This window comes from Diabrotica virgifera, chromosome 3 (genome assembly GCF_917563875.1).
Source record: "Diabrotica virgifera virgifera chromosome 3, PGI_DIABVI_V3a".
Taxonomy (NCBI): Eukaryota; Metazoa; Arthropoda; class Insecta; order Coleoptera; family Chrysomelidae; genus Diabrotica; species Diabrotica virgifera.
In genome coordinates, this window is record NC_065445.1 from 243,012,445 (window position 1) to 243,040,427 (window position 27,983).

A 27,983-nucleotide genomic window follows, 5' to 3' on the forward strand; every position below is an offset into this window, starting at 1 on the left:
CCGTCTAATAGACGGGGTGTTAGTGTTTGTGTCCAGTTCGTCATTAATCATAATGTGCTCAGTTCGTCAAAAAAGATCAAATAAGGGGATAAAGAATCTAAGGAAACTCTTTTGAAACGGTTTGATGAGGTAGAAGGTGACATAAGCGAAGTGGAATCAATTTGTGATGAAAATAATGTTGCCACTGACTACCATTGCTACACTATACCAATTTTAGTGCGTGTCAGTTTTTTTTGTTTCAACATTTTTAAAAAAAACCTTTTTATTTTCATGTTTCTTACTCTTCATTTAACTCGATTATAAATTTTTATCAAGATTCTTTAATTTGTTTAATTTTTATCACACTTTTTTCAGGAGTAAAAAGTAAAAAGGCACACAAACAAATTCTTCCATTCTTGTTATAATGTGTTTTATTTTAATAAATACAGAATGACTAGATTAATTACTGTGTTTTTTAGATAACTAATACTTTCAGTAAGTCACCGAAAGATTTTTTGCATTCAAATATTTTTTAACAATAAAAAAAATAACACTAAAATATTAAACCCGTCTGTCAGGCGGTTAGTTAGTGTTTACGTCATTGATTTAAGATGTTAGTACTTAAGGGTTAAATATTTTACAAATATTATAACTAGAAGATTTATGAAGAAATGAATTTCTTTGATTTTTCATAAGCTACAAAAATATTTTACATAGTTTTTTTCGTTAGATGCATAATTTTTAAGGTATTCGCAAAAAACGTCCGAAAAGGTCATTTTTCAATGAAAATGGTAAATTTTCAACCACGAATAACTCAAAAAGTATAGAGTTTTCAAAAAAATTATAGAACAGTTTTGGCTTACGATTAGGTTCTCTAGCCATTTTGGTGGTTTTGACTAAAAAAATTTTCAGCCCCGGGAAGGGGTGGGAACCACCCCAAGATAAAAGCGGCATAGAATGTAGGGTAGACTTTGTTTCTTGAGTTATTGCTTACTTACAGTGAAAATAAGTATGAAGTAAATTTATGCAGTAGGATGGAATTCTGAGTCAAATACCCTCACTGACTGCACTATCAACAATGAAAACGCGTTTTCACGTTTTCACTCATGTAACGCCCCATTTTTACTCTAAACTGACAGCTGTCAAACTGTTTGTCTTTTTTGTACGCAAAGGGCGGCAAATTCAAATCCTGCTTGAATTTTAAGACACGCATTATATGGCAACAAACAAATAATTCTTGTTGTTGGCTTTATGAACCGTTTTATGTTTGTAATGTATTCTACGTAACTTCTACGTAAAAACACGACAATTTATCATACTCTTTCATAAAATTATATGTTTTCCTTGCAGGTGTTATTTAATACATTCAAATTTATGTTAACTTAAAACAATAAAAAAATTTAAAACTCATTTGTTCGTAAATACCCGTAATTACCCATTTTTACCTGATAATATCGCCGCAATGTCATCATTAACCTAAAGTTACAACATTTTTCAATATTTTATTTAAATACTACACAGTTCAGTCCAATTTTACCAATCAATTCAAACCTATCAATCTCCCTAGAATTAATAGACTAGGCGTACTCCTCATTCGGCAACTGTATATAATTATTATCACATTCTTTTCTGGATTTCCGGACACCTACTATCACCGCCGATAACAGCAAAATGACTGTTATTAATGAACATATCAGAATAATATTCCATTGGAACGTCAAAGGCCAAACAAAATCCCATCTAACCACACACTCTTTCTCCCATTGGTCTAAACTTACGGTAATAGGTTTCAAAATCTCAACAAAATCAGACAGGCTACAATTAAGACGACAATTTTTTAAAGCTATTGGTCGAGGTTCGGTAGTATTCTTGTACAAAATGTTAACATAGTCCTCACCACTAGAGCTTCTCCACAACTCGAACATTATGGTACTTGTATAAGGAGGACAGTGACGATCAAAGGCTCCCATCGCGTTAAGCACATTGGCAATATTTGTATCATGAGCGGAAAACACCACCAATTTCGTATCGGTTGGATTCTTCGAAGTCCTATTTTTAAAATAGCTTGTTACATAGTTAAAAAAAGGACCTGTTTTGATCCTAGCCATTGCAGGCGTCCAAGTATCTACTGCAAAGCCTACACTAGCTAAAGCCTTTAATTTACCGGGAAAAACTTTGGAGGTCCATGGAGGTAGAGTATAGTTGAACACAGTTTCTATATATAGATTACTATACAAGTATTGAATTTCTTTCAGATCTGCTACTAGATGTCCAGTATACCTCGTCAAATAAGCAAATAAATCGTGGTTGTTATGACTCACGTTTCTAAAATACTCCGATTTATAAAGTTGTTTCAACAACTGGTCATACTTAGCACAAGGTTTCTGGGCAGCTACTAACGCGTCTTGATTTTTGGGACTGGAGTGTACTGGAATAGGCTGCCATTTGAGTTTCGGTTCCCATGTTTGTGTCTTTACAGGCGGATAGAGGCCGGCCAGATTTGCTTCGGCTGACATAAGGGTTCTGTCGTAGTCTGATGACATCACGTAAATATCGTCTACTAGAAAGTTTCTTGGCAAAAATCCGTCGTATCTATCTCTAAACCATTGCCCCAGCTGGAAATGCTGCTGTTTTCCTTTCTGTAATAAATAAAGATGGTGATTACAAAACAAAATACAACATTACAAGTAATGGATACAAGAGTATATAGAGGAGTATCATGTGATTCGGATCACTTTATGGTAAAGTCCGAAATAGTTTTTCCGTTTAGATCCAAGAATACAAAAGAACCACCTGAAGCCACAGAAATTTTTAACACAACAAATTACAACCTGGACAGCTTACAACATGAAAGTACGGGAACACTATATCAACGAAGACTAAATGAAAAATTAGAAGATATAATCCAAAATGTATCCGTGGAAGAAGTGTACAAAAATATAATAGACAGTATGCAAACAGCCGCAAAAGAAGCGCTTGGTTTAAAATCCGAGCGCCACAGGTAAAAAGCTATGGTGGACCGAAGACATACAAAACCTAATAATGGAGAAAAAGAAAGCGTACGCACGGTGGCTAAGTACTAAACATCAAGTAGACAAAGACAAATATTTGGACCTACGAAGAACAACAAGAAGAGCAGTAACAGCAGCAAAAAAAGAAATGTGAGATAGGAAATGCCAAGAGATCAACACTTACATAGGCGGAAGGAAGTGTTCAGAGACATGGAAATTTTTAAACAAAATAAAGAACACAGAAAGAAATACTACTTCTACAGTATCAACAGTTCAGTTAATATCAACAGAAAAATGGAAAGAATACTACGAGAGTTTGCTAACAGAAAGTAGAGCCGAACATACCACACAATCACCAACAGAAGTATTCGTTGAAGGCGAAGAGATAGTAGTGGGAGTTGATATGGAGAAGAAAGCTGTAAATGAACTAAAAAATGGTAGAGCTCCAGGGCCAGAAAATATTCCTGCCGAATTAATAAAATGTGGCACAGATAAACTCTTTCAAGCACTTACTTGGTGTATGAACAAATATATAAACGGTGTTTATGGAAAGTAGCTTATATTTCTTCCATTCATAAAAAAGGAAATAAGTTGGATTGCTCAAATTACAGAGGAATGTCGGTAACTAGTACACTAAGCCGGGTGTACGGGCGCATTCTTAGAAATCTCATTGAGATGGAGTATAGGGAACAAGAAGAAGAAGAACAGGCTGGTTTCCGCGCTGGAAGGACTTGCACAGATAATGTCTTCTGCCTAAAACAATTAATTGAAAAAAAATCAGCAACCAATCAAGAGACCCATCTCATGTTTGTTGACCTCCGTAAAGCATACGACAGCGTTCCTGTGACTAAATTGTGGAAATCACTACAAGAAACTAACATCAGCTACACTCTAGTCAAAGCCTTAAAAATCTATATGAAAATTCTACATCACAAGTAAAAATTGGCAACACACTATCTAAAAAGTTCATAGTTAACAAGGGTCTGCGCCAGGGCTGCTGTATTTCACCAACTTTGTTCAAAATATATGTTGCAAAAGCACTAAACCAGTGGAAACGTAAATGCCACGGTATGGGTATAGACCTCGAAGAGGTTTGTTTATATACCTTATAATTTGCTGATGACCAAGTCATCATAGCTAATGATAAAGACGACCTACAGTATATGGCAAGAAAACTAAAGGAGGAATATGAACAGTGGGGCTTGGAAATTAATGTGGAAAAAACTAAATACCTACCCATAGGAGCTGAGCTATCCAATATCGAACTAGAGGATAATGAACAAATCACATCCTGTAGTGAATACACTTACCTGGGAGTAATCTTCGATAGAACGGGAAAAGACGATGAGGAAATAAAGAAAAGGGTAACACAAGCTAGAAGAACAATTGGCTGTCTAAATGGAATCAATGAAAATACAATATCTATGAAACACTTATTAAAAGCAACCTACTTTACGGAGCAGAAACTTAAAGAACAGAAGATAAATATGTGTACCAATTTTCGTTTTTCTAACTAGAAGCGTTCTGGACGTATTTAAGAAAAACTAGTTCAAAGACGCCATCTTCAAAGAGCTCTAGCTCCCTTAGGAAGCATTTTCGGACTAGGTGAATTTGGTTAAATTGTCTTAAAATTATCTAAGGAATCTCCTGTCTTCGTTTGTCTGTAGAGTTTCTGGACACCCTGTACACATAAGATGTCTATTCCTAACCTACGTTTGATTCGTTGATATTTAGAATGCGCGTTTTTTCTAGCCAATCAAATACACGTATTACGAACATTTGACGAAAACTTTGTCCATTTTGGCCATTTTTTAGAAGTGTCAAAGAGTCAAGTGACGGTTATTATTCAGGTCAGTATTTTGTGTACCTGTCATTTTGAAATTTCGAATTCGACTTCCCTTGTGTTTCACAACGTTTTTGTGCATTATTTTGTGTTTTGGTTTAGAATTTAGTTCGTTAAAAGTTAGTCATTGGTGTGAGGAGAATAGAGACATTCGAGATGTACCGAAGAGTGCTAAATATCTCATGAGTAGATAGAATAGCCAACGTGGAAGTAATGAGACTTACGCATAAGGAACGAGAAGAACTAACAAATAAGAAGAAAACTGAGATATATGAGACATGTGATGAGAGACGTATATCTAATACTCCAGGTCATTATTCAAGAAAAAGATCCATAGTAAGAAGACGTAGGTAACTCATGGTTGAAGAACCTTAGGAACTGGTTTGAATGTAATAACAATGAATTATTTAGAGCTGCGGTTTCAGAAATAAATATCTCTCTGATGATTGCCAACTTTTGAAGCGGAGACAGCACCTAGAGAAGAAAATAAAAACAGTTTATGGATAGTTTTGTGTCATTTTTAATGTTTCCATATTTATAAATTTAATTAACAATATTGTTTACTTTTTAATTTTATTCCCCTTTATAAAAAATACCTACACGTTAACATATTGTGTAAAAATCAAATCTACTAAATTACTAATTAGTTTAATTCCACAAGCTTTTCACCTATGGCTAAGTACGATTCTAGCATCTGTCAGATTTGTCAATAATTACATGAAATAAGTCTCGACACGCCCAATACAGTATATGACGTCATAATTAATGACGCACTGAGAAATGATCATGAGAACAAGAATACATACATTTTACTGAAGACCGTTCACATGCTAAATAACGGACGTTTTAGTGACCTAAATGTATGTATGTAGTTGTATGTAGTTGTAATCGCGCGTTATCAAAACGGCGTTAAGTGCCTGTCATGAGAACGGGGCCTTAGTTCATACCCCATATCTTCCACTATTAAAAAAAAACTCACACTCCTTTGTCATGTAAAATTTTAAGTTTTCAGTATGGAATTGAAATTCGAAATTTGGTAAAATTTCGGGAAAACTTATAGAGAACTATTCGGCACCAAATATTTCTTGGGGATTTTTTGTCCGGGATTTTTTGTGGGGATTTTTGTCAGGGAATTATTTGTCCGGGGATAATTTGTGGAGATTTTTTGTCCGTGATTATTTGTCCGGGGATTATTTGTCCTAGTTTCGCCTTTATAGTGTTAATATGCATGTTCTTCAATATTTAAATCTATATTACTGTAAACCTCAGAAAATTCCTTGCAAATAAGTTGGCAATATCAATGAGGTTCTTTGCCAGATTACCATTGAAAAACAATTTATTAGGAATATCATGACCTTTTCGTAATGAATTAAGATGTTTCCAGAAGCTCTTAGAGTTCAATATAATGGCAGAGTCAATCTGAGAAATATAAGAATCATGACAAAGCCTTGTCAAATTTTTACATAATATAGCCTTCTTCAAATAATTCAAGATAATTATTGTCAATACACAATGTATGCTTACAATTCTACCAAAATGTAATAAATCCATCCTTCAAAGATATGTTGGTTACATAGGGCCCAAATTGTACAATTTGCTACCGGATAATTTAAAACAATTTAAAAATTATAAAAAACATAGGTATAAATACGAAATTAAACAATGGATTGGAAACAAATCAACAAAATTCTGCGAAGAACTTATTAATGGACAATAATTGTAATAAATAAACTTAAATAAGAAATAAAAAATTGTATCGAAAATAAAAATTGTATCTAAATAGATTTTTATTGTCAACTACGACATTTCTTGAATTATTGATGACCACATTTATATCACAAATTATATTAAAATTATTATATTTTTATTTTTTCTTGATTAATGTTAAGAGTTTTTAGTATTTTTATAAATTTTCATATAACTGTATACATTTATACATTTGTTAAATATTCTTTGTGTTTGTTTATATTTGTAAATTAGTATATTATATTTTTAAGTCTCACGCACAAGGGGTGCTACTTTTGTATGTATATTAGTAATATATATACCTACAGGCCACAGGGTAGCTCAACTTCAGTGAGTTATTTATTTTTATTTAGGTAGTACTCATTATGCTTTTTATTTTTTTTTTGTAAATATTTATTGTTATTCCTAAATAAACATTATTATTATTATTATTATTATATTTAGCATGAGCAACTTTCTGTTACAAAAGATTTTCTTTGATCTGGGGAAAACCATCGAGGTAATTTAGTGGGCCTATAATTTTTTATGGGTACAAATAGTGTAGGAAACAGATGTTGAACCTGGCAAAATGGACACAAGTCAGGTTTTATTTTTTTTCTGGTATATCAAGGGGTGCTTATTCTGAGACTAACATTTTCTTATAAAATTTCGCCCCGGAACTCCTCTTTTCATCCCTTTAAAGGGGGTAATTTGTGGTTTTTGCGAAACGTAGCCCTTCCTGTACGTTTTACAAAAAATTGACTTGATAGTAAAATGAAGAGGACTATATTTCCTGCAATTTATTTCGCGACAGCATACGCCTATCAGCCACTGTTTAGCGGGGGTGACGCCCCAAAGTTGACAAAATTTAAAAAAAAATTATTTTTCCCTAACTGTAATGAAAATTAAGAAGAAACAATTAATCACAAATAAGTGGCTGATTTTTTGGTATAGGTTTCATTTAAGGGAAATTGCAATTTTTTTAATTACAGGGTGATACATTTTAAAAAACCCCTTTTTATAGCATCTGAACCGCCTATGCTAGAGTAAAAAAACTTTCAGCGATTATCCATGTATGTACTAGTTTTATTTAAAAATTTGTATAATACACCCCCATATTTTCCCCGGAACCACCCCGAAAAAAAAGGAGAATTAATAAAGAAAATAATCAAAAATTGATTTTGGGCCACTACTGTGGCTTTAGACTGTAAAGAAAATAAAATATGCATAGGTCATAATGTGTAGCAGACAGTGTGGTCTTTTATTTTCCATAAGTACGTTATCAATAAAATGAATAGGTGATGAAAAAAAAAAACAAAAACTGGAGCCCGCCAAAGCATTTCTGAGGTTTACGGCGCCACTGTGCCGTAACGGTTGCTTATACGAAAAAAATGCATAGGACCTTATTTGTAGAGAAAATAGTGGTCTTTAATTCTGTATAAGTTTTGTTTAAAAAAAATGCCTAGGTAATGAGAAAATCATAAAAACATGCTCTCAAAGGGATAGGGGAAGTTTCTGCAGTTTATTTTCAAGGATAGGGGTACTTTCCGCAGGGATGTTGCAATAATCATATATATTTATGAAAAACCCTGTTGATGGAGCATATGTCCATATGGGTCAAAAAGCAAAAAAAAAAAATTTTTCAACCCCCCTTTTTGATTTTTTTTTTTGGCTACAGGGGTTGCATCAAGAAATCGCTTTTGGTGTCCATGCATAGGTAATTAGAACCTGCACAAAATAATATATGAAGCATTTTAATAAAGGGCATGGAGTGTGAAGGATTCCAAGAAAATCACTTTCTTTATTAATTCTCCTTTTTTTTGGGTGGTTCCGGAAAAAAAATGGGGGTGCATTGTAGAAATTTGTAAATAACACCAGTACATGGATAATCGCTGAAAGTTTTTTTATTCTAGCATAGGCGGTTCAGATGGTATAAAAAGGGGTTTTTTAAAATGTAACACCCTGTAATTGAAAAATTTGCAATTGACCTTAAATGAAACCTATACCAAAAAATCAGCCACTCATTTGTGATTAATTACCGCAGGGTTTATTCTTAATTTTCAGTACAAAGGAAAAATAATTTTTTTAAAAACATCTTTTTTTAAAATCTGTCAACTTTGGGGCGCCACCCCCGCTAAACGGTATGTGATAGATATATTCTGTCGGGAAATAAATAGCAGGAAATATAGTTCTCTTCATTTTACTATTAAGTAAATTTTGTGAAGTAAATAAAAACCACAAATTACCCTCTTTAAAGGGATGAAAAGGGGGGTTCCGAAGCGAATTTTTTTAAGAAAATGTTAGTCTCATAATAAGCTCCCCTTTATAAACCAGAAAAAAAAAATAAAAGCGGACTTGTGTCCCTTTGCGAGATTCAACCTCTGTTTCCTACATTAAAACATGCGAATAACATTATGTAAAATTTGATACAAAGATTTAACACTTCTGTTTATATCAAGATTACACAAAATTTCCTGCCATAATATTGGTGCTAAGTAGTTGTTGATAGCATCGTAATCAGTAATGACATGTAAATGTTATTTTTGTTTAAGTCTGTTGTATATAATCTGAAAAATGTAAATGAGTAATAAAAAATATAAAAACATTTCTGCCACAAAATCGGCTCATACTGAAATCAGCTCCAAAATGTCTGGTACACAACTTCACATTTATAAATATAATACTCTAAGATAAACGCAAATATTTAATATACATCTTAAAAAATTTCCCCCACAGAATTACTACTTAAAAGAAACAAAATTATTAAACCCATGTAAGGCACCTGGACACAATTTACCAGTAGGAGATATTTTGAAGAACTTGCCACAAAAAGCAGTAGTCCTGCTGACTATACTATCGTATACAATGGTATGTATATTGAGGATTGGATAATATCCTATCCAATGGAAAATGGCACAAGTCATCATGGTAGCAAAACCCCGTAAGCCGACAACTCAAACCAACTCTTATCGCCTGATCAGTTTGTTACCACTAATGTCCAAATCATTTCAAAAGACTCTTACTTAAAAGAATAGAAGAAACAGTGCCTCTAAACGAGATTATGCCAGATCATCAATTTGGACTTAGAAGGAAACATTTAACAATACAACAGTGTCATAAAATAGTTAATAAGATCAAAATTAGTTTACAAGTAAGAGAAAACTGTGCTTCGTACAAGCATTTGATTGAGTATGGCACGAAGGACTACTTTATAAACTAAAAATCGTCTTACCTGATAGATTTTACATTATCTTGAAATCGTGTTTAAATGATAGATACTTCCAAGTGAAAATATATGATAACCTATCAAGTTATAAACCTATAAAATCAGGAGTTCTTCAGGGTAGCGTACTTGGCCTTTTTGATATTATAACAGCTACATTTGCAGATGATCATCATCATCATCAGCAGTGGTGTTACAGCTCTTTATGTACCAAAGCTTTCTTCAGAACAATCCTCCATTAGCCCCTGTCTCTGGCAAATCTTCTCCATGCTCTAATTCCAATAGATTTTAAATATCTGTTTCTAAGTTGTCTTGGTACCGAAGTCTCTGTCTTCCTCTTGTTCATTGTCCTATCAGCCCTCTTCGATCAAAAACTTTTCTGATTATGACATCTTTCTCTTGCCCAATTACATGACCTATCCATCTAAGGTGTGCTACTATAATGAATTTTACAACATCAGGTCAAAGAATACATCAGGTTCTCCAAAACTTCTATACATCTCAAAGTTGTAATGTCTGCACCACAAACCTTGTTCTTTTATGCCTCCATATATTCGTCTTAGGATTTTTTGCTACAAACATTTGAGCAGTTCTTGGTCATTCTCTGTAAGTGACCAAGTTTCTGTAGCGGCGGCTCGTGGCCTAAAAAAGTGGTGAAGATGAGGAAAGTCTGCCGGACCCAAAAGAAATTTCGGTATACTTATACCTATGACGCGCCCAAATCTCATTAAAAATTCTTTAAAAAATGTTTAGAGTTTAGGGCCCTAACAACTTGAAAACTTTTTTATGGCACTTATATTAGAGACGAGGATGAAGAGATACTTAAACAAAAAAGCAGTATGTATTAGATAGATTAATAAAACTGAAAGTGATAGTTAGTGACGTCACATCCTGAGTGTTCATTGTGTATAATAATGAAAAATTTTAATTTTAAATAAAGTACAAACAAGTTAGACAACTCAATACAAAAAATTTTATCAAACTAGACTGATAGTGAGAGCACATATTTTTAGAATTTCAAAAAAACTGCAATTGTGACGTCACTTTGACGTACTTCCGGAGTTTGCTCAAACTGTTTGATCAAATTATTTGATGGTGAGACGCGGCCTTTAAGTTTCAGATTAGCTAAGCTCTACTTTATAAATAGGGTTGAGTATCACTTACGTTGCACCAGAATTTTAGATTCTTACCTTATTATCAATTATATCTATTATTATATTATGGTATTCTTATTGTAATATATTATAATTATATTATATTAATCCTTATGATATTCTCGACTTAAGCTTAAGATCTGTTTATGGAAGCAAATATATCAATGATATCTTCGTAGAAAGGATGCTTGTGCATAAGTTTATATATAATAGTTCTCTATGAGTGCGATAACAAACTAAAAGTTTTTAGCCTTTTTAAGCACGAAAAACTTCTCTTTCTACAGATACGGTATTCGATGGAATTGTCAGAATTAAACAAAACAAATTATAGGCTTCTGTAACAATGTCTTTAATTGGTTGTAATTTTATAACCATTTCTTGCAAATTACCATTTTTTAAATTTCCGTCAGCATAAAAAAGGCAGAGCTCTCTTTTAAGTCTTTGAATTTTAGTAAATATTTGCCAAAAACTCAAAATAAATTTTGAAAAGCGTCGGAAGGAATGATCAAACTGTATGACCCAAACTTTGTTGTATCTTCTAAGCTTATTCATCACAATCACAATTCACAAAGAATTTTAATTCATCACAATCCTGAAAATGTACATCCATTTCCATTAAAATATATATATTAAATAAAAAAAACTGGGTAGAATTTGCATTCGTGCTCATACCATCATCACACCTATAGATCTTTTCAAAGTATTAATAACGGTCATTGTGCTTGCTTTGTCAAAAACAGAATTAAAAAATTATTCGCTTCTTTTATCACGTATTAATTGACGAGTCCTTTTTATCTAGTTTAAACAAAGATGAATATCTAGGGACGTTTTTTTTTAAGAACGTCATATAAAATATCTGTTATAATATGAAAAATGTCGATAAAAACTGCTAAAAATGTAAACTCAAAATCATTTAAATCTCGTAAAAAGCCTTTAGCCAGCTGAACTGATTTGCGGTCTTCCATCTTCCGAAAAAAAAACGAATATTGCCCATCATAGCACGCATCCAACTAAAATTTTACTAGGTGAATACGGCGGACTTATTTTTAAATTCATCTGCACTTGCTAATTTGGGTACTACCAGTGCCGATATGAGGACGTCACGTTGCCATGACAACTGTTGACACTAGTGCAGCCGAGAACCGAAATTTCATCTACGCCTTCATCTAACTCTGCTCGAGTCAGAGAAGTCAAATGACACAGGTCAGTATCTGACCGTCAAGGACCTACAGTTTTAATTTTTGGATTACATATTGAAATTCTTTTTTAATTTTTGGATTACATATTAAAATTCTTTTTTAATTTTTGGATTAATTAAAAAAAATAGGTTTATAATTAATTTCAGTATTTAGATATAATAATGCTACTTATATTTTTTTATTTTTTTTGTCTCAATTTGATTATATTTTTTGGTGAAGATCACCTTCACCTACTTCACCTGGCCGGCCGCCGCTGAGTTTCTGAACCATATGTTAGCACTGGTCTTATTAGCGTTTTGTAGACAGTTAATTTAATTACAGATGATACTGCAATAATAACCTCAGACATGGACCCGACGAGAGTATCTCAGAAGCTACAATACCACCTGGATATCCTTTCTAGATGGCTACATAAATGGTTATGATACATAACAACCCAGGTTACCATAAATAACAACCCTATCCATGTAAAAACTAGCAAAAAATAAGCCAACTTAATCTGAAAATCAAATATACGTACTGGCTACTCAATAGAAAGTCTGGTAGACCGTAGAATGGTACCCGGCAGGCACATCCATAATACAAAATATAAACTTTTTACTTATTACAGTGGAACCTTCATAAGTCTGATTAATCAGGACTGCGGCCGATCCGGATTAGCTGGAGAATATGGTAAAAATTAGCAAAATACAGTATACTTATAGATAAACTCCATTATAATTGCAAAAATATGAAATACATATGCACAGTGCATCTAAATTACGTACAGTTGTATACAGTATTGTTCATTTCATTATAAAAAAAAACACAAAACTGAAAAAGTCAAACTGAAAAAAATGTTTGTTTTGTCTGATGAAAAGTGGTCCAGGTTAGCCGGACTTCCAGGTTATCAGAGTCTGACTTATTGCGGTTCCACTGTACTCTAAATCTAAATAATGTTAGTGTGGAGTAGATTGTAAATTTGCAATTAAATAAAAAGAGGAAAAATATTAAAAAGTGGTAAAAGTAATATTATTTAAAATGTAACTTACATTCGTAAGCTGTCCATATCCAATAGGCCAGAATGATCTATTCTTGTAGGGGTCATTTGGGTAAGGATCAACAGGTGTTCTATCACCATGTCTGTACATCTGTAAAAATCACAGCGTTAATGATTGGAAGCAGATCCATAGAAAAAAGAACTTACCACTACAATACCATTAAGTTTGTCTTCTTCTCCATTAGCTCCCAAACAGGCTAGTCCAAGAAAAATGAAGTACATAAGAGTCATCTTCTACGAATAAATTACTAGCAGGAACTATTTACTATTTAAGCTATCACAGCCGTACGTACATTAAAATTAGGGTCGGTTTCACCAACAAAAAATAAATCAGTGAATAGTTATTCGTCGAATAAGATTTATTAGTCGATTAAATTTTATTTCGTTTCAATAACTATTTGTAATCCACAGTTAGTTATTCGTCAAATAAGTTCAAAGTATAATGATTTTCCACAGACTGTACTCGTTGACATAAGCGAATGACAGTTCTTCTTCCTCATATTAGCTTGTTGGCCTCCACCTCTTCGGTGTTTTGCCAAGCACATTGCATTATTTTCCACTGTAATCCCACGTGACCTCTGGTTGGCACATAAACTAACAACATAGATTAGGGGGTGAGGTTATGTTTGTAGGTATCTTTTATCTATTTTTCAATGATTTTTCATTGTTTATAATCATCGTATTTTGTCTATTTTGGATTCATTTGGATTTCGTTTCCTGTTTTTGTGAACTTTATAAACTTAACCACAATGCAAAATGATTATTTAAGGAAATTATTATTGGAAACTTCCGATGTTGCGAGAAAGGTAGGCGAAATAATTTTTATTTCCTTTTCATTTTGCCCCGTTATTTATCAATAATGATGAATTTTGCAAGCAATAACATTATTTCTTTTATTGTTTTAGATATTTATTGAAGCTGAAAATAATTGGGGATTTAGATCCATACGCAATTCAGTCAGAATTGGATTTTACAGTTAAGTGCAGTCCATCAAGTTACTATTATAGATATTTATACATATTTGGTGGAGTCTCACAGTTGCTACTCTAAGCAGCAGATGAAAGCATACAAAAGCCTTCAGGCACATAAATATTTTACAGCTGGATTTGTTTTGAATGGAGTAAAAATTGTTAATGATTTCCATATTATTGTAGGAAAGGTATGCCTTTATTTTATTTATTCACCATTAAGAAATATATGGATAACAGTATTAGTGTCTTTTGGATAAATTGGTTCTAAATATTAGATTTATTACGTTTATATATCTGTATGTAACCAGACATATTGTCGTCCTAATCTGTAAACTGCGAACTCCATAATTCTCTGAAAATGATTTATTACTGCCATCTATTTGAATTACTGTCATGATTGTTCTAAAATTATATTGTATGAATGTCTGATTTTAAATAAAATATTCTCAATCATTGTAAAGAATGCAAATACTCTAATAAAAATAAATTTTTGTAGTTGAAAAATTTCCAAAAAAATAAAATATTTTTTTTAGGTGAAGCATTTCCAAAAAGCTAATGCTAAACGACTAAATGCTTGGGTGGGGTGATAGCCAGTTCTGATGACATAGCAAATGCACATTGTATGCATATGGCCGGTAATAGTAAAGTATGCCCAGGGCAAGACAGACGAAGAAGAACCCAATGCATGTACATATGTTACAGCTACATGGTTTGGAGATAGCAACATATGCATTCTCTGATGAAAAACTAATGAGTTTTGAAACTGTTCGGTCAGAGTGCTTGTTGCGCTCACTGAACGAACTGAAATATGAGATGGCTTTGGCATTGTGTTGCAGCGATATGAAAATGGTTATTCATTTTTAATTATAATGTACTTCTTCATCATGAGTAATTATGTATTGGTCTTTTAAATGTGTATTTATTTTTGTAATTAGTATCAACTTGTAATGATAATATACATTTATCGTTTAAGGTATGACTATGTTTAGACTCTAAAATAAATGTTTTAAAAATCGAATCCTGCCTCTTTCTGTTAGTAACTACCCATGGATATCACAAATTGTGCTTACTGATAGGTTTGTTCGTAGAACGATCAGCAACTCTTGCCAACCATCACACATGTGCATTCGTAGTCTATGAATGCTAACTATTAACTGCACAACGCTAACTGTTAACTTCTCATGCATCTGATGGTTGGCAGCAGTTGCTAATCGTTTGTGTCGTACTACGAACAAACCTATTAAGCCGGACTCAAACGACTCGTGTACTTGGCGAATAATCGTCACTTGCGTATACTGGCAATGCTGTGTGAGTGGGTTACTAGTACAATTATTGTACTATTTGTCAAACAGTAATAATAATAATGTTAATACTACTTTTAATTGTCAAAGAATTGTTCTAGTAACCCTCCCAAAAGACATAGTAAGTAACGCAAGTAACGATTATTCACCAAGTACACGAGTCGTTTGAGCCCGGCTTTAGGTCTAGATCCCGTGTACCAAAAAAATTGATTAATAGCAAGCTGAAAATTTGTTAATAGCTTAACGGTGTCCAGTTGGACAAACTTTGATGTATTGTGACACTGGAACAGGGGTAGTTTTAATTGTGAAACAGTTTGGAAACTCAGATTTGGAACATCAGATTACGAAAACATCCCATATATTTTGTCAGACAGAACATCCAATTGATCTGTTACCCTGTCATTAAATTCTCGTGCAAAAATTAGACTGCTGTTACTCACCAACATGATTCCTGTAGTTTGACATGGTCTTCGTGTTCTACTCATTAAAATGCCCAGTTGGTGATTTTTTCACCAGTCTAGTTTTTGCATGAGAATTTAATGAATTGGTAGCAAATCAATTGGAAGTTTTATCTGACAAATTACATAAACATTTTCGTAGTTTGACCTTTCAAATTTTTAACCTGTTCCACAGTTAAAACTTCCAGTGTTCCCATGCATCAAAGTTTGTGGGACTAGACACCGTTAAGCTATTAATAAATTTTCAGCTTGCTATTAATCAAATTTTTTTGGTAGGAGGGATCCAGGTCTATATGGAATAAATAAATAACAAAACAAATTCCCTGTCAAAACTGCATTTATTTTAAATAGAATGAAAAACAAAATAATATTATTTTAACAAAATAGGGGATACATGTTAAAATTTAGTATTAATAAAGTTTGTCACATTGGCCTAAAATTAATGTCACTAGTTACGTTAGTGTCACATATAAATAATTATTGTTATAATATTAATAAAAATCATAATTCCTAGCATGAGTGCGTCCTGTTTTTTGATAATTTAGTTAGGCGAGGAAACATAAATGAGTTTCTAATAGGGCTTTTCATCGATTGTCATTTGTTTCGAGCTCCTGTTAGATGTTGTATAATCCGTGTATAATATTACCACAGAATAACTAACCATGGTTAGTTATTCTGTGATATTACTATACAAGGATTATACGACATATGACAGAAGCTCAAAACAAATGACTGTGAATGAAAAGCCCTATAGAGGGAACACGGAAAAAATTAACATTATCCGATCAGCTCGACCTCCACAGTTCACTACTATACAAGTTACAGGCATGTTTTCAGCACTTAAAATCACCAAAAACGAAAAGTTTATAAAATAATTAATCTAATGAATGTCTTTAAATACTATATTAAGCTCAAAATCACGACAAAAAACAAATTAAAATTAACATTATTCTAATCAGTTGGACTTTCACAGTTCACTACTATACAAGTCACAGGCATGTGTCAGCACTCAAAATCACCAAAAACGTAAAGTTTATAAAATAATTAATCTATGAATGTCTTTAAATACTATGTTAAGCTCAAAATCACGACAAAAAACAAATTAAAATTAACGTTATTCTGATCAGTTGGATTTGCACTATTAGTTCCTATACAAGTGACAGGCATGTTGTCAGCAGCACTCAAAATCATTTGATATAATTACGTTTACCTGTTATAAAACATTGTAGATAAATTCAAATTAAACTAATGAATTTTCTTTATTATTGATATTTAAAGTGAGGTTAGCTGTCAACTTATTCTAAGAATAAATATTTATCTGCCCGATATTGGACTAATAACTTATTTGGAGTTTATTCATAGAATAAGTCTTATTTGACGTTGGTGAAACGGAAATATGTCAGTTTTATTGGTCGAATAACTTTATTCATTGAATAGACCGCTATTTGTCGATGGTGAAACCGGCCCTTAGGAAGATAGTTTGATTAATACATGATAGATAAATTTGTTTGATTTTAGAAAATCGTTGCTTAATCCAAGTCTCTCCGATGAAAATTATAGGAGAGAACTAACTTCAAGTGCCACTGCCAAAGCAACTGAAGTGTATAGTTTGCCAGACATACAATAAATAGTAATTTTAATTTTAAATGGCATAAATATTGGTTTTTAAGAGATAAACAAATGTTATCTGACAATGCACAAACAGCTGTTACGTGGGAAATGTTTATGGTCTAAGCACAAATTCTACTTCATCTAACTAATCAGCATCAGCATGGCAAATCGCTTATTTGGGTAAATCTGATTAAATTAGAAAAAAGAAGAAAAACAGACCGTAGCCTTAGAGATGGCAACACTGTTGAGCTGTCAAATAGAGGGCCAATTTAATTTCTTTCTGGTCTTCCCTTATCATTAAAAAAAAATCTAATGATTTTGGAAAAATTTTGGTTTAAAAATATTTTGGTTACTTGTATATTGATACATGATACTATAAATAACTATTGATATTAAAAATTTGTAATTAAAAATAATTAATAAAATCTTCGTTTTTATAGTTTCGTGGTTTTTGCGAAACTTATGACCTATGTCAAATGTCAAACCATCTAAGGAAAAGAAATTCTGGCGGGTAAACAATTTTGACGCTTGTGCACAGATTTTTTTAAGGTATTTTTGAAGAAGGCGTTTTAATAAAAACTCGTATTTTATATTTTTTATAACATTTTTGAAAGTTGGGTGTGTATTAATTAATCAGTGCTTCTATAAAATAATGGCTAAGGTCCAATTGTGTAACATAACCGTGATGGACAATCCTAGTCCTTTCTTGAACCCATTTCAGTTCGAAATAACTTTTGAGTGTATAGAAGAACTTAGAGAAGGTAAATTAATTATATAATGCGTCGAATATGTATATACGTATGTAATTTTTAGATTTGGAATGGAAAATGATATATGTAGGCTCAGCTGAAAGTGAAGACTATGATCAAACTTTAGACTCAGTTTTTGTAGGACCAATACCTGAAGGCAAACACATGTTCGTCTTTCAAGTGAGTATTCTTTGTTTGTTAAAAAGAAAATCAAAGTAGATTTAGATGCATTACATTTAACAATGTAGTCTTTGTAACATTCCTTCATTATTTTTTTTAATTGATTTAAGGCGGACCCTCCAAATGTCTCACGTATTCCAGAAAATGATGCTCTTGGTGTTACAGTTGTACTATTAACGTGTTCTTATAGAAGTCAGGAGTTCATTCGTGTAGGATATTTTATTAATAATGAATATACTGATCCAGAACTTAAAGAAAATTTACCTAGTCCTCCACAATTTGATAAGGTAGGGTAGAATTATATTTTACTTTAGTTTAGTGTACTTTACCCACCTTCGCTTCCGTCCCACCTTGACTTTACAGTATAGGAAACATAGGCAATGCAGTCCTTATGAGAGTTTTTAGAGTGATGATGCCGATTTGCCAAAAAAGAATTTGTAATCAAACATTAGAGAGATTAAATTAAAACTGTTTTAGAAAGATAATCTACAATTTTAGGATTCATATTCATTTAAGTTTATTTGATATACATACTTACTATAGTTATTACGCATATGAATCCTAAAATTGTAGATTTCCTTTCTAAAATAGTTTTAATTTAATCTCTCTAATGTTCGATTACAAATTCTTTTTCATAAAATTGGCATCACCACGCTAAAAACTCACATAAGGATAAGGACTGCATTGCCTATGTTCCCTATACTGTAAAGTCAAGGTGGGATGGACTATACATTATTATTTGGATATTGGATATAAACAGAATGACATGTGATACAAACATGTCAAGACTTGTTTCCTGTTTATTCTATGTTGTTTAATTTGAATATTAATTTTTAGATATAAATTTTGATAATGATACATTATCAAAATAATTGGTAGATAATATGATAGTGGTTCATTATAATAAAGGAATTAATCTGTTTTGTTGTCACAAGTTACTATGATTTTTATAATATAGATTTTAGCATTGTTGAATATTTACAGTAAAGACAAGAAATAATAATATATAATAAATACCCATCAACATAATACAGTAGAGCGTCGATAATCCGAACTAATTGGTACAGGGGTAGTTCGGATTATCAAATGGTTCGGATTGTCGAACATATGTTCAAAATACATACAAAGCTCATAAACATAGTACATATGTACATACGTTTTCGTTACAAGGAATAAAACACCTGCATAATAAACAAATATATGGTATGTATCTCTGCATGAACAAAACAACAATCCGCGGTCATATTTTGCCCATATTGTCATATTAAATCCAAAAACTCGGTCTGCGATCAGAGAGAGAGAGAGACATACTTTATTGATACAATGTACCAAAAGGCCATCGACCGAAGTCTTTCAGCCAATTTACACAATTAATATACATTATTACAATATATGTTTTTTGTTAATATTAATACAATACAATAATTAAAAAAAAAAAATATTTGTATGTGGTGGTAATCACAATATCACTGACAATTAGTTACAATACAGATGATGATTTGAATAGAGTTGTTTATTGTCTTGATGTGTAGCAGATTTCTTCAAAAAGAGTTCTTCCTGGATATCTACGGGCACTGTCCTCTGGTATCTTCACAATGTGGGGCTCAATCAAATTTTTGTTACCTGTCATTAATAAAGAGATATTTAAACAGCTTATTGAGTCTCTCATTAATAGGTTCAATTCCAGTTTCCTCATACAGCATTCTGTTGGATGGATTGTGAAGTGGATTATCAGGATGACGCATTCTAGTAATTTGTCGAAGGCTAGTTGTTTCAGCCACTTTTATATTATTTTTGGCAGGGCCTTTAGAATTATAGAAAATTGCAGAACCATACTCCAGCATGGGCCTGCAAATCATTTTATAAATATTGGCTGCTGTTTCAATCGTAATTCCCTCATTCTTGTATGTTAAACTTCTGAAGTGTTTTGCTCTAGTTATAATTTTCCTTTTTATAACTGCTGTGTGGTGGTTGAACGTCAATTTGTTATCTATTTCTATTCCCAAATACTTAACAGTTTGGGAGGGTTTAATAATATTGTCGCATATGTTTATAGTTGGTGAGTGATCTTGGATTCTATGGTTAAATATTATTAGTTTTGTTTTAGAAGGATTTATTGTTAATCTCCATTTATTCATCCAAGATATTGTGTCATCCACCTGCCTCTGCAATAAGTCCATTGTCTTTATTAAATTTTTTCCATATGATATCACTGCAGTGTCATCAGCAAATTGTAGCAAATTAGTGTTGGTTAGTCTATTGTCGCATATGTCACTGCAATAGAGATTATACAATAGAGGGGAGAGTGGTGAACCTTGTGGAACTCCTTGTTGCACTGAAAATGAATGGGAATATGTTTCATTGATCTTAACTATACACCTGCGTCTTCTAAGAAATTCGTCAATAATCCATATTAGAGAAGGGGAGCATTTCATTCTGTGAAGTTTATATAACAATCCTCTATGCCAAATGGAGTCAAAAGCCTTCTTGATGTCCAAGAAAACTCCAGCGGCCTTTAGTCCTTGCAATCTTGCTGCCTGTATATTGGATGTTACTATTGAAAGAGGAAGGATTGTAGATGATTTTTCTCTAAATCCAAACTGGTGTGCTGGAATATGTTGGTTTAATTCATTATATAATCTTCCTTGGATAATTTTCTCAAAATGTTTTCCAATTACTGGGAGAAGGGTGATTGGACGGTAATTTTGGGGTAGTTGATGGTTAGTATAAGGTTTAGGGATAACTATTACAATGCCTGTCTTCCACTCATCAGGGAAGAAATGATTCATGATGCAATAGTTATATATGCTCATTATCTCCTTATGAATATCTGGATCTAGTTGTCTAAGGATTTTACGATTGATGGAATCTTTGCCTGGAGCTGTATTTTTTCCTTTATATAGAGCCTCGTCGTATTCATCTTCTGCGATGTCCTGAAGAGCATTCAGATTACGACTATCTTCATAAAAACTTCCAAACCAACTATCCACCTCCTCTAAGGTGTCTCTATCAAAATTGTCATCCTCATCAAATTTGTAGGTTTCTTCAAAGTATCTAGCAAAAGTACTACATTTTTCTTCATCTGTACTATATGTCTGGCCATCATATATCAGTTCTGAAATCTGTTGTCTAAACGATTTATATTTAGACAGTTTTTTTATTTCATTCCAGTATGTTTTTCCTTTCATGGAGTTTATACTTTTACATGCTAGGATCCATTTATGTTGTTTAAATTGTGATATAAGTTTGTGAATATCTTGGTTTAGTTCATTACATTGTGATTTTAATGCATGTGTCTCATTTTTTTGGATCTGCCTGAGTAACTGTCTCTTCAATTTAATCAGAGACAAAATGAAGGGTGGAAGATTGTAATTAAAGGGTGATTTCTTCTGTTTGGGCGAATTTTCTATTATTAATTTAGACAACATAGTGTTGAAATTTTTAATGTAATTTGGGCAAATGTCATGCCTTATATTCAAAAATTCTTTCATTCTACTATTTACATTTTGTACATTACATTTTGCTATATTGGGAAGATTAATTTCATTAATGTGGTCAGGATCATGATGTAGATTAAAATCAAATTGCAATGCCAAGTGATCACTTCCCAGATCTGGAGTTACAAGTATATTTGTGATATTATTTATAATATTTTTAGAACAAAATAATATATCTGGAGTTGTGCTTGGGTTACCTGCCATTATAAACGTAGGAGGAGTAGGTATTTGACAAAAATTAGAACTTTGAAGAAAACCTCTGATTTGCTTCATACGTGAGGGGCTTGATTTTGGGTTAAAATCGCCAATTATTATTGAATAATCATAAAGGGATGCCTTAATGAAGATAGTTTCTTCAATTAGTGAGGAATTGTGAATATAGACTACGAAAATATGTAATTTGGAGTCTTTAAAAGGAAATGAGACATGAATGCAGTTATTAAGAGGGTTGTTTATTCGTGGAGGATTTTCTTTCCCCATCTTCCATGTTTTTCTGGATTGTATAAGACTGCCTCCTCTGAAGTTTTGGTTTAATATATTTCCTTTTTGTTGGATTATAGACCAGTCACAATATGGGTTAATAAAATCTTTATTTTTGCTTTCCACACACATAAAACTATCGATATTGTTAGCTTGTAAATAGTTGTATATTAAATATTTCTTTGGTTGAAAACTATTGATATTTGAATAAAGAAACCTCACCTTATGAGCCATTATCCTGAAATATTGCAAGGCCTTCCTGTGGCATAGTTGGTGAGTCATTGGTTGGTTTTTCCAGATCGAACATGAGTATAAATAGTCGATTTCCGCTAAATACTGGGGTAGTATCAATGTTATATAGATGTACAAATCTCTTTTTTAGCTTAATTATGATTTCTTGACGATCTTTATTTTTAGGATTATTTAGTTTGTTAGTATATGTTTCAATAATATGATCATGATATGTCATTGGTGAATGTATTCTGCTCGTACCAGTAATTTCTGATGGCATTTCGGAGGATTTTTTGTTCATAGACTTAATTCGCGCATTAGGAATTCCTTCGATAGGTTTAGTTGGTCTGTTAGGACATTTAGGTGACCATGCTTGGTGGTCTTCGGCATTGCACGACAAACACTTTTCTGGAAGAGGAGAGGTGCACATTTGTGTTGAATGTTTTCCTTGGCATTTCCTACAGCTTATTGATGTGGTGCAGTTCTCTGTAGTGTGGGTATATAGTAAGCATTTAGAACATGGGATAGGAAAAGGTTCGGGTGGTTGACTGGGATAAACAGGATAGTGGTAGTTCTTAAAGAACACTCCCTCGCTTAATAGTTTTTGAAATGATGAGTAATCTCCCGTAATTATTCTAATCAGAGGTGTCAGTTTTCCGGTTTTTCTTGATGTAATTCTTTTGCAGTATCTGTGTGTTATTCCGATATTGGTAAGGTGGTCTTTTATATGTGTATCCTCAATATCCAATTCTACTGATGATATAACACAGGCGAAAGTTGTGTTTTGTGATTTATGTGGTGTTGATGGATTTTGGTTAGAATTTGTTTCTTTGTATTCTTTGACCACACCTGACTGGACTAATGATTTCAGCTTTGTTTTAATGTGTTTATTATCCTGATTACTTTTTAAAATAAAACCACTTCTAGTTTTTATTATAACATCGGAAGAGTTTGGATCTCCAACACTCCAATAATTAGCCAACTGTAACCTTGATAATTCTTGATGAGTTGTTAAAAAAAAAATTTGTTTATAGTTTTTATTACTGATGGTTTTCATTTGAAGTGAATAGTTTTGTGTGTTGCTGTAAGTTACCTTTTTTTGATGACTTGGAGTGTTGATATATTTTTGTGAGTTTTGCTGAGTTTGTTGTGTTATGTTTTCAGAAGATTGTGGTCCAATTATTATATCTTGCACTTGCTGTTGAGATAGTTGTGGTTGTGTGATTCTTTTTTTTGCTGGATTATCCAAATGTTTTTTCCTTTTCCTTTTCACTTTTGTCCACTGTCCGGTATCATCCATTTCCATTTCTTCCTCTTCTTCTGTTTCGCTGCTCTCGGAAGCCATGATTCTTAACTATTTTTTTGTATAAATCAACTAGTTAACAACCTGCTCACTAATTGCTTTGTAATGAATGAACTCGTCTTCAATGTGTGTGTTTACACTATGAAGGTTCCAAGCATACTGTCCGCGATCATATTTTTTAATTTTATAATTTTTTTTGCGTTCGGATTAGCGATCGTTCGGATTACCAGGGTTCGGATTATCGACGCTCTACTGTAATTACAAATTATCTAGTATTAGTAGTATTTTTACAGCTGAGATTATAGCCATCGAAAAGCTCTAGAATGGATCAAAGAGAATAATATTGAAAAAGCTGTGATAATAATAGACTCCAGATCTGCAATATATGCAATTGAAAACACTGAGTTTAGTTCATACAAATCAAAAATTTTATGTAATATAAAAAATAATTTGTCTAAAGTGGAAGTAGTATTTATATGGGCAAAAGTGCATGCCGGTATACTGGGTAATGAGAAAGTGGATGAGTTGGCCAAAGAAGCAATAAAAAATGGTGAGATTCTAACTCAGATCTTATCGACAGATGCAATAAATGACATTAAAGCTAGAATAAATAAAATATGGAAAAAACAATGGAAAAATATTTCAAGCATATTAAAAAATTTATATTTTTCTTTACATCAAGAACTTCCTCCGCCACCTGAATACATATTTAAGTATAACCTGCCAATGCAAGATATTTCTACTATCTTCAGATTAAAAACTCGACACAGAAAATATGAGGCACATCTGCACAAATTAGGAATAGTTAATTCATCAGTCTGTTTTTGTGATAATGTTTCGATTAGAGATTTGAACCATATTTTCTTTGAATGCAAAATTAACGAGAGATATATAAATCAATTATATTACAATTTACGACAAACACCAGTTCATTTTCCAATTAGTATAGAATATCTAATAAGTTGTCATAACATGGAAATATTTAAATTACTCATTAACTACTTGAGAGAAACAAATATAGTCATTTAAGTGAAATAGGTATAAATATAACAAAACTAATAAATTGAGGTAAAAATAAAATAAAAATCTGTGACTAACGGACCCGCATCCAAGCCATTTTTTCTCTCTCTCACACACACACACACACAAGAAATAATAATTACAAAGTACTTAATTAATATTTATATCTCCTTTTATTGCAAATAATAATAAACTACTAGAACTGTATTATATATATTGTAAGATTGGAAAATTTGGTTTAAAATAAAATAAATAAAACAAGCTGAAAATGCAAGCATAATCATAACAAAAACTTTGTTAATTTACATATTTATTATTGTTTTTCTCATAGACATCTTTCAGTGCTTCACAGTTTTTCGATTTCTTTCTAACGCATTAAATTGTATGTGACAGAAAAAAGGCACGTACGTGATTACAGACATTTATTCTAGTTGTCGATAGATGGCGCTATAATCGAAAAACAATTATTTACGAATTATAATATATTATCTACGAATATAAACTGTACAATTTATAAGACTATACAAATCAAAGAAAATGCAATTTTATAAATGCAATAAACACAATTGATTTGTTTTTTATGCCAAATTGCAAATAAAATGTGACAACTGTCAGATTTAACTAAAATGTCATTAGAATAAATGTTATAAATGAGTATCACGGACTTACCTTTTTTTCTATCATTTGTGACACACTGAAAAATGCCCATGAAAAGGACTCTATTTAAATTCACAATAATTGGTATTATGAAAAGTTGTTTAGAATTAAAAACTATGCTAATGTGCAATTATATTCTTCTAATTTAAATATTGTGAACTATAAAGGTACTTTATTCTTGAGCGAAATTGATATTTTTTTTGACATACCTACAATAAAATTGATAAAATTTGATATGTGACGGTTGCATCTAAAATTATAGACCATGCAAATCTTTTTATGAGGAATAAGTTTTCTTCATAAAATTAATAATAAAAGAGTTAAATTAATAACAAATGAAAATGATGTTGGGTATCCGTAATTTCAGAAAAATTTTCAAATATTATTTTTATCAGAAGGATGTAACTGCATATGAGCCCATCAGAATCAAAACCTGCTAAATCCTAAATTTTTCATTCTGCTAAACCAATCTAAAGTACATATTTCTGAAGATGTAAGGGGCATACAGAAAATGGCAAATTAGTGTGCCATTTTATGATATTTATTGATGCCCCTTTGATTGAGAAATGCCGGATACTTTTTGGAAAATTTACATTTTTAATGTTCTTTAGCCTCCTGACAAAATTTCAATTTGATTCTATAGGCCTCAATATATTAGAACACAGTTTTTAATTCCAAACAACTTTTCATAATAACAACAATTTTCAATATTTATTTATTTATTTATTATTCATTTACGGACCGAAGTCCATTAGTACATGATACAATTAAAATTTTTTACAATTAAAATGTCACACAAATTAGAAAAATAAGATCTAGTAGATACAAAATTGGTAAATACATAACAAACAATAATAAAGAATAAACTTACTTGCTCTCATTCAACAATTGAGAGCTTTATTGTGAAAAATACAGGTACTTTTCTCTTTAGCGAAATTCATATTTTTTGACATACCTATAATATAGATAAAATTTGATATCTGATGTATGAAGAATAACTTTTTTTCGTAAAATTGTTCCCCATAATATGTTTATGTGACCAACTTCAGTATACACTCTGTATATAATACAAAGAAAGGCAAAATTGTGGAATAAATTCATTTTTTCGAGAATGGGAGATTTTGGAGAAAAATCACAAAACAGGTCGATTTTTATTTTATATGTATCATACTAGTGATGTTATCCATCTTAGCGTGATGACGTAATCGATAAATTTTTTTTAAATGAGAATAGGGATTGTGTGGTACTTTATTTGAAATGTTATTACCATTACCATAAATATTTATACAGGGTGGTCAAAAAAATAATTTTTGAATTCAATTAATTCACACAAAAAGAAGGATGTATAATGTATGTATTTTATTTAATTCAAAATACATTTTACGGCTGTCAGAAAACAGAACAAAATATTTGACAAATAAGCTGCCACCCACCTGCCTCTTGACAGTTGGGTGGCTAATTTAGGCGAAAAGCAATGTTTATTTGTCATATAAATATGTTTTTTTTGGACACCCTGTATAAATAATTATAGTAATGAATGATTATATTACTGAAAAGAGAATTGAATAACCTTCCAAATAAATTATCACATGACCCCTATTTTCATTTAAAAAATTATCAATTACGTCATCACGCCCAGATGGATGACATCACTAGTAGGATATACATGCCAAAAAATCATAATTTAAAAATAAAAATCGACCTGTTCCAGGATTTCTCTAAAAAATCTCCCATTTTCCAAAAAATTTATTCCATAATTTTGCCACTCACTAAATATTTGTTGTATCACCAAAAATAACCATTTTACTATTCATTTTAGGTAACCCGAAATATTCTAGCATCCGAACCAAGAGTTACCCGCTTTAAAATCAACTGGGAAGAAACCAACCCCACAGAAAATAACACAAACTCTGACCAAAGTGGAGCATCAGCACCCACGACATCAGAAGCTGGACCCTCTGCTCCTGTCGAAGTACCTGCTTTTAATGAAAATTCCAATTCGTGGGCTACCATGGAATGTTCATAATATTGTTGATAGTTAAATAAATTTTCAGCTTTTCCGTACTTTACGTTATTTACAGATCATTTGGATATTGTTTTTTTAGAATAGAGTTTTGTATAATAAATCATATTTAATTACTTGTATTCTTGTAAATTATTTATTTGTTTATTAACCTCTTCGCTACGGACCGTCATACGGCAAGTCGCACCTATATACGGATAAGGGTGGGTTTCCCCACCTCTATATTGGAATATGAACATTCCGATCGAAAAAAAATACCTTAAATATGGTGATATACCTTATATATATAGTGAACGCAAACTCATGATGCACCTTTGTGAATGTGACAG

At 32.0% G+C, this 27,983-nt stretch overlaps 2 protein-coding genes and 1 long non-coding RNA gene across 3 annotated transcripts in view; 2 read left to right on the forward strand and 1 right to left on the reverse strand.

Moving 5' to 3' along the window:
* LOC114337583 (prostatic acid phosphatase) overlaps positions 1–13,601 on the reverse strand; it is a 40,568-nt gene extending 26,967 nt beyond the window's left edge. The window contains exons 1-3 of the mRNA XM_028288064.2: positions 13,321–13,601; positions 13,166–13,264; positions 1–2,618 (exon numbers count right to left, since the gene is read on the reverse strand). The exon at positions 1–2,618 is cut by the window's left edge and continues 26,967 nt beyond it. Of these exons, the coding sequence (XP_028143865.2) occupies positions 1,557–2,618; positions 13,166–13,264; positions 13,321–13,404 (1,245 nt within the window). The 5' untranslated portion in view covers positions 13,405–13,601 and the 3' untranslated portion in view covers positions 1–1,556. The remainder of the gene's footprint in view (positions 2,619–13,165; positions 13,265–13,320) is intronic.
* A 75-nt stretch (positions 13,602–13,676) lies between these two features.
* Positions 13,677–15,162, forward strand: LOC126881631 (uncharacterized). The gene is made up of 3 exons (XR_007696938.1): positions 13,677–13,979; positions 14,079–14,332; positions 14,678–15,162. It is a non-coding gene; the product is annotated as an uncharacterized LOC126881631 (long non-coding RNA).
* A 2,814-nt stretch (positions 15,163–17,976) lies between these two features.
* LOC114337582 (histone chaperone asf1) lies at positions 17,977–27,776 on the forward strand. Its single transcript, XM_028288063.2, has 4 exons — positions 17,977–18,275; positions 18,328–18,443; positions 18,554–18,730; positions 27,451–27,776. The coding sequence occupies exons 1-4, from the start codon at positions 18,167–18,169 to the stop codon at positions 27,655–27,657; spliced, it is 609 nt and encodes a 202-aa protein (XP_028143864.1). The 5' UTR covers positions 17,977–18,166; the 3' UTR covers positions 27,658–27,776.
* Positions 27,777–27,983: the final 207 nt, after the last annotated feature.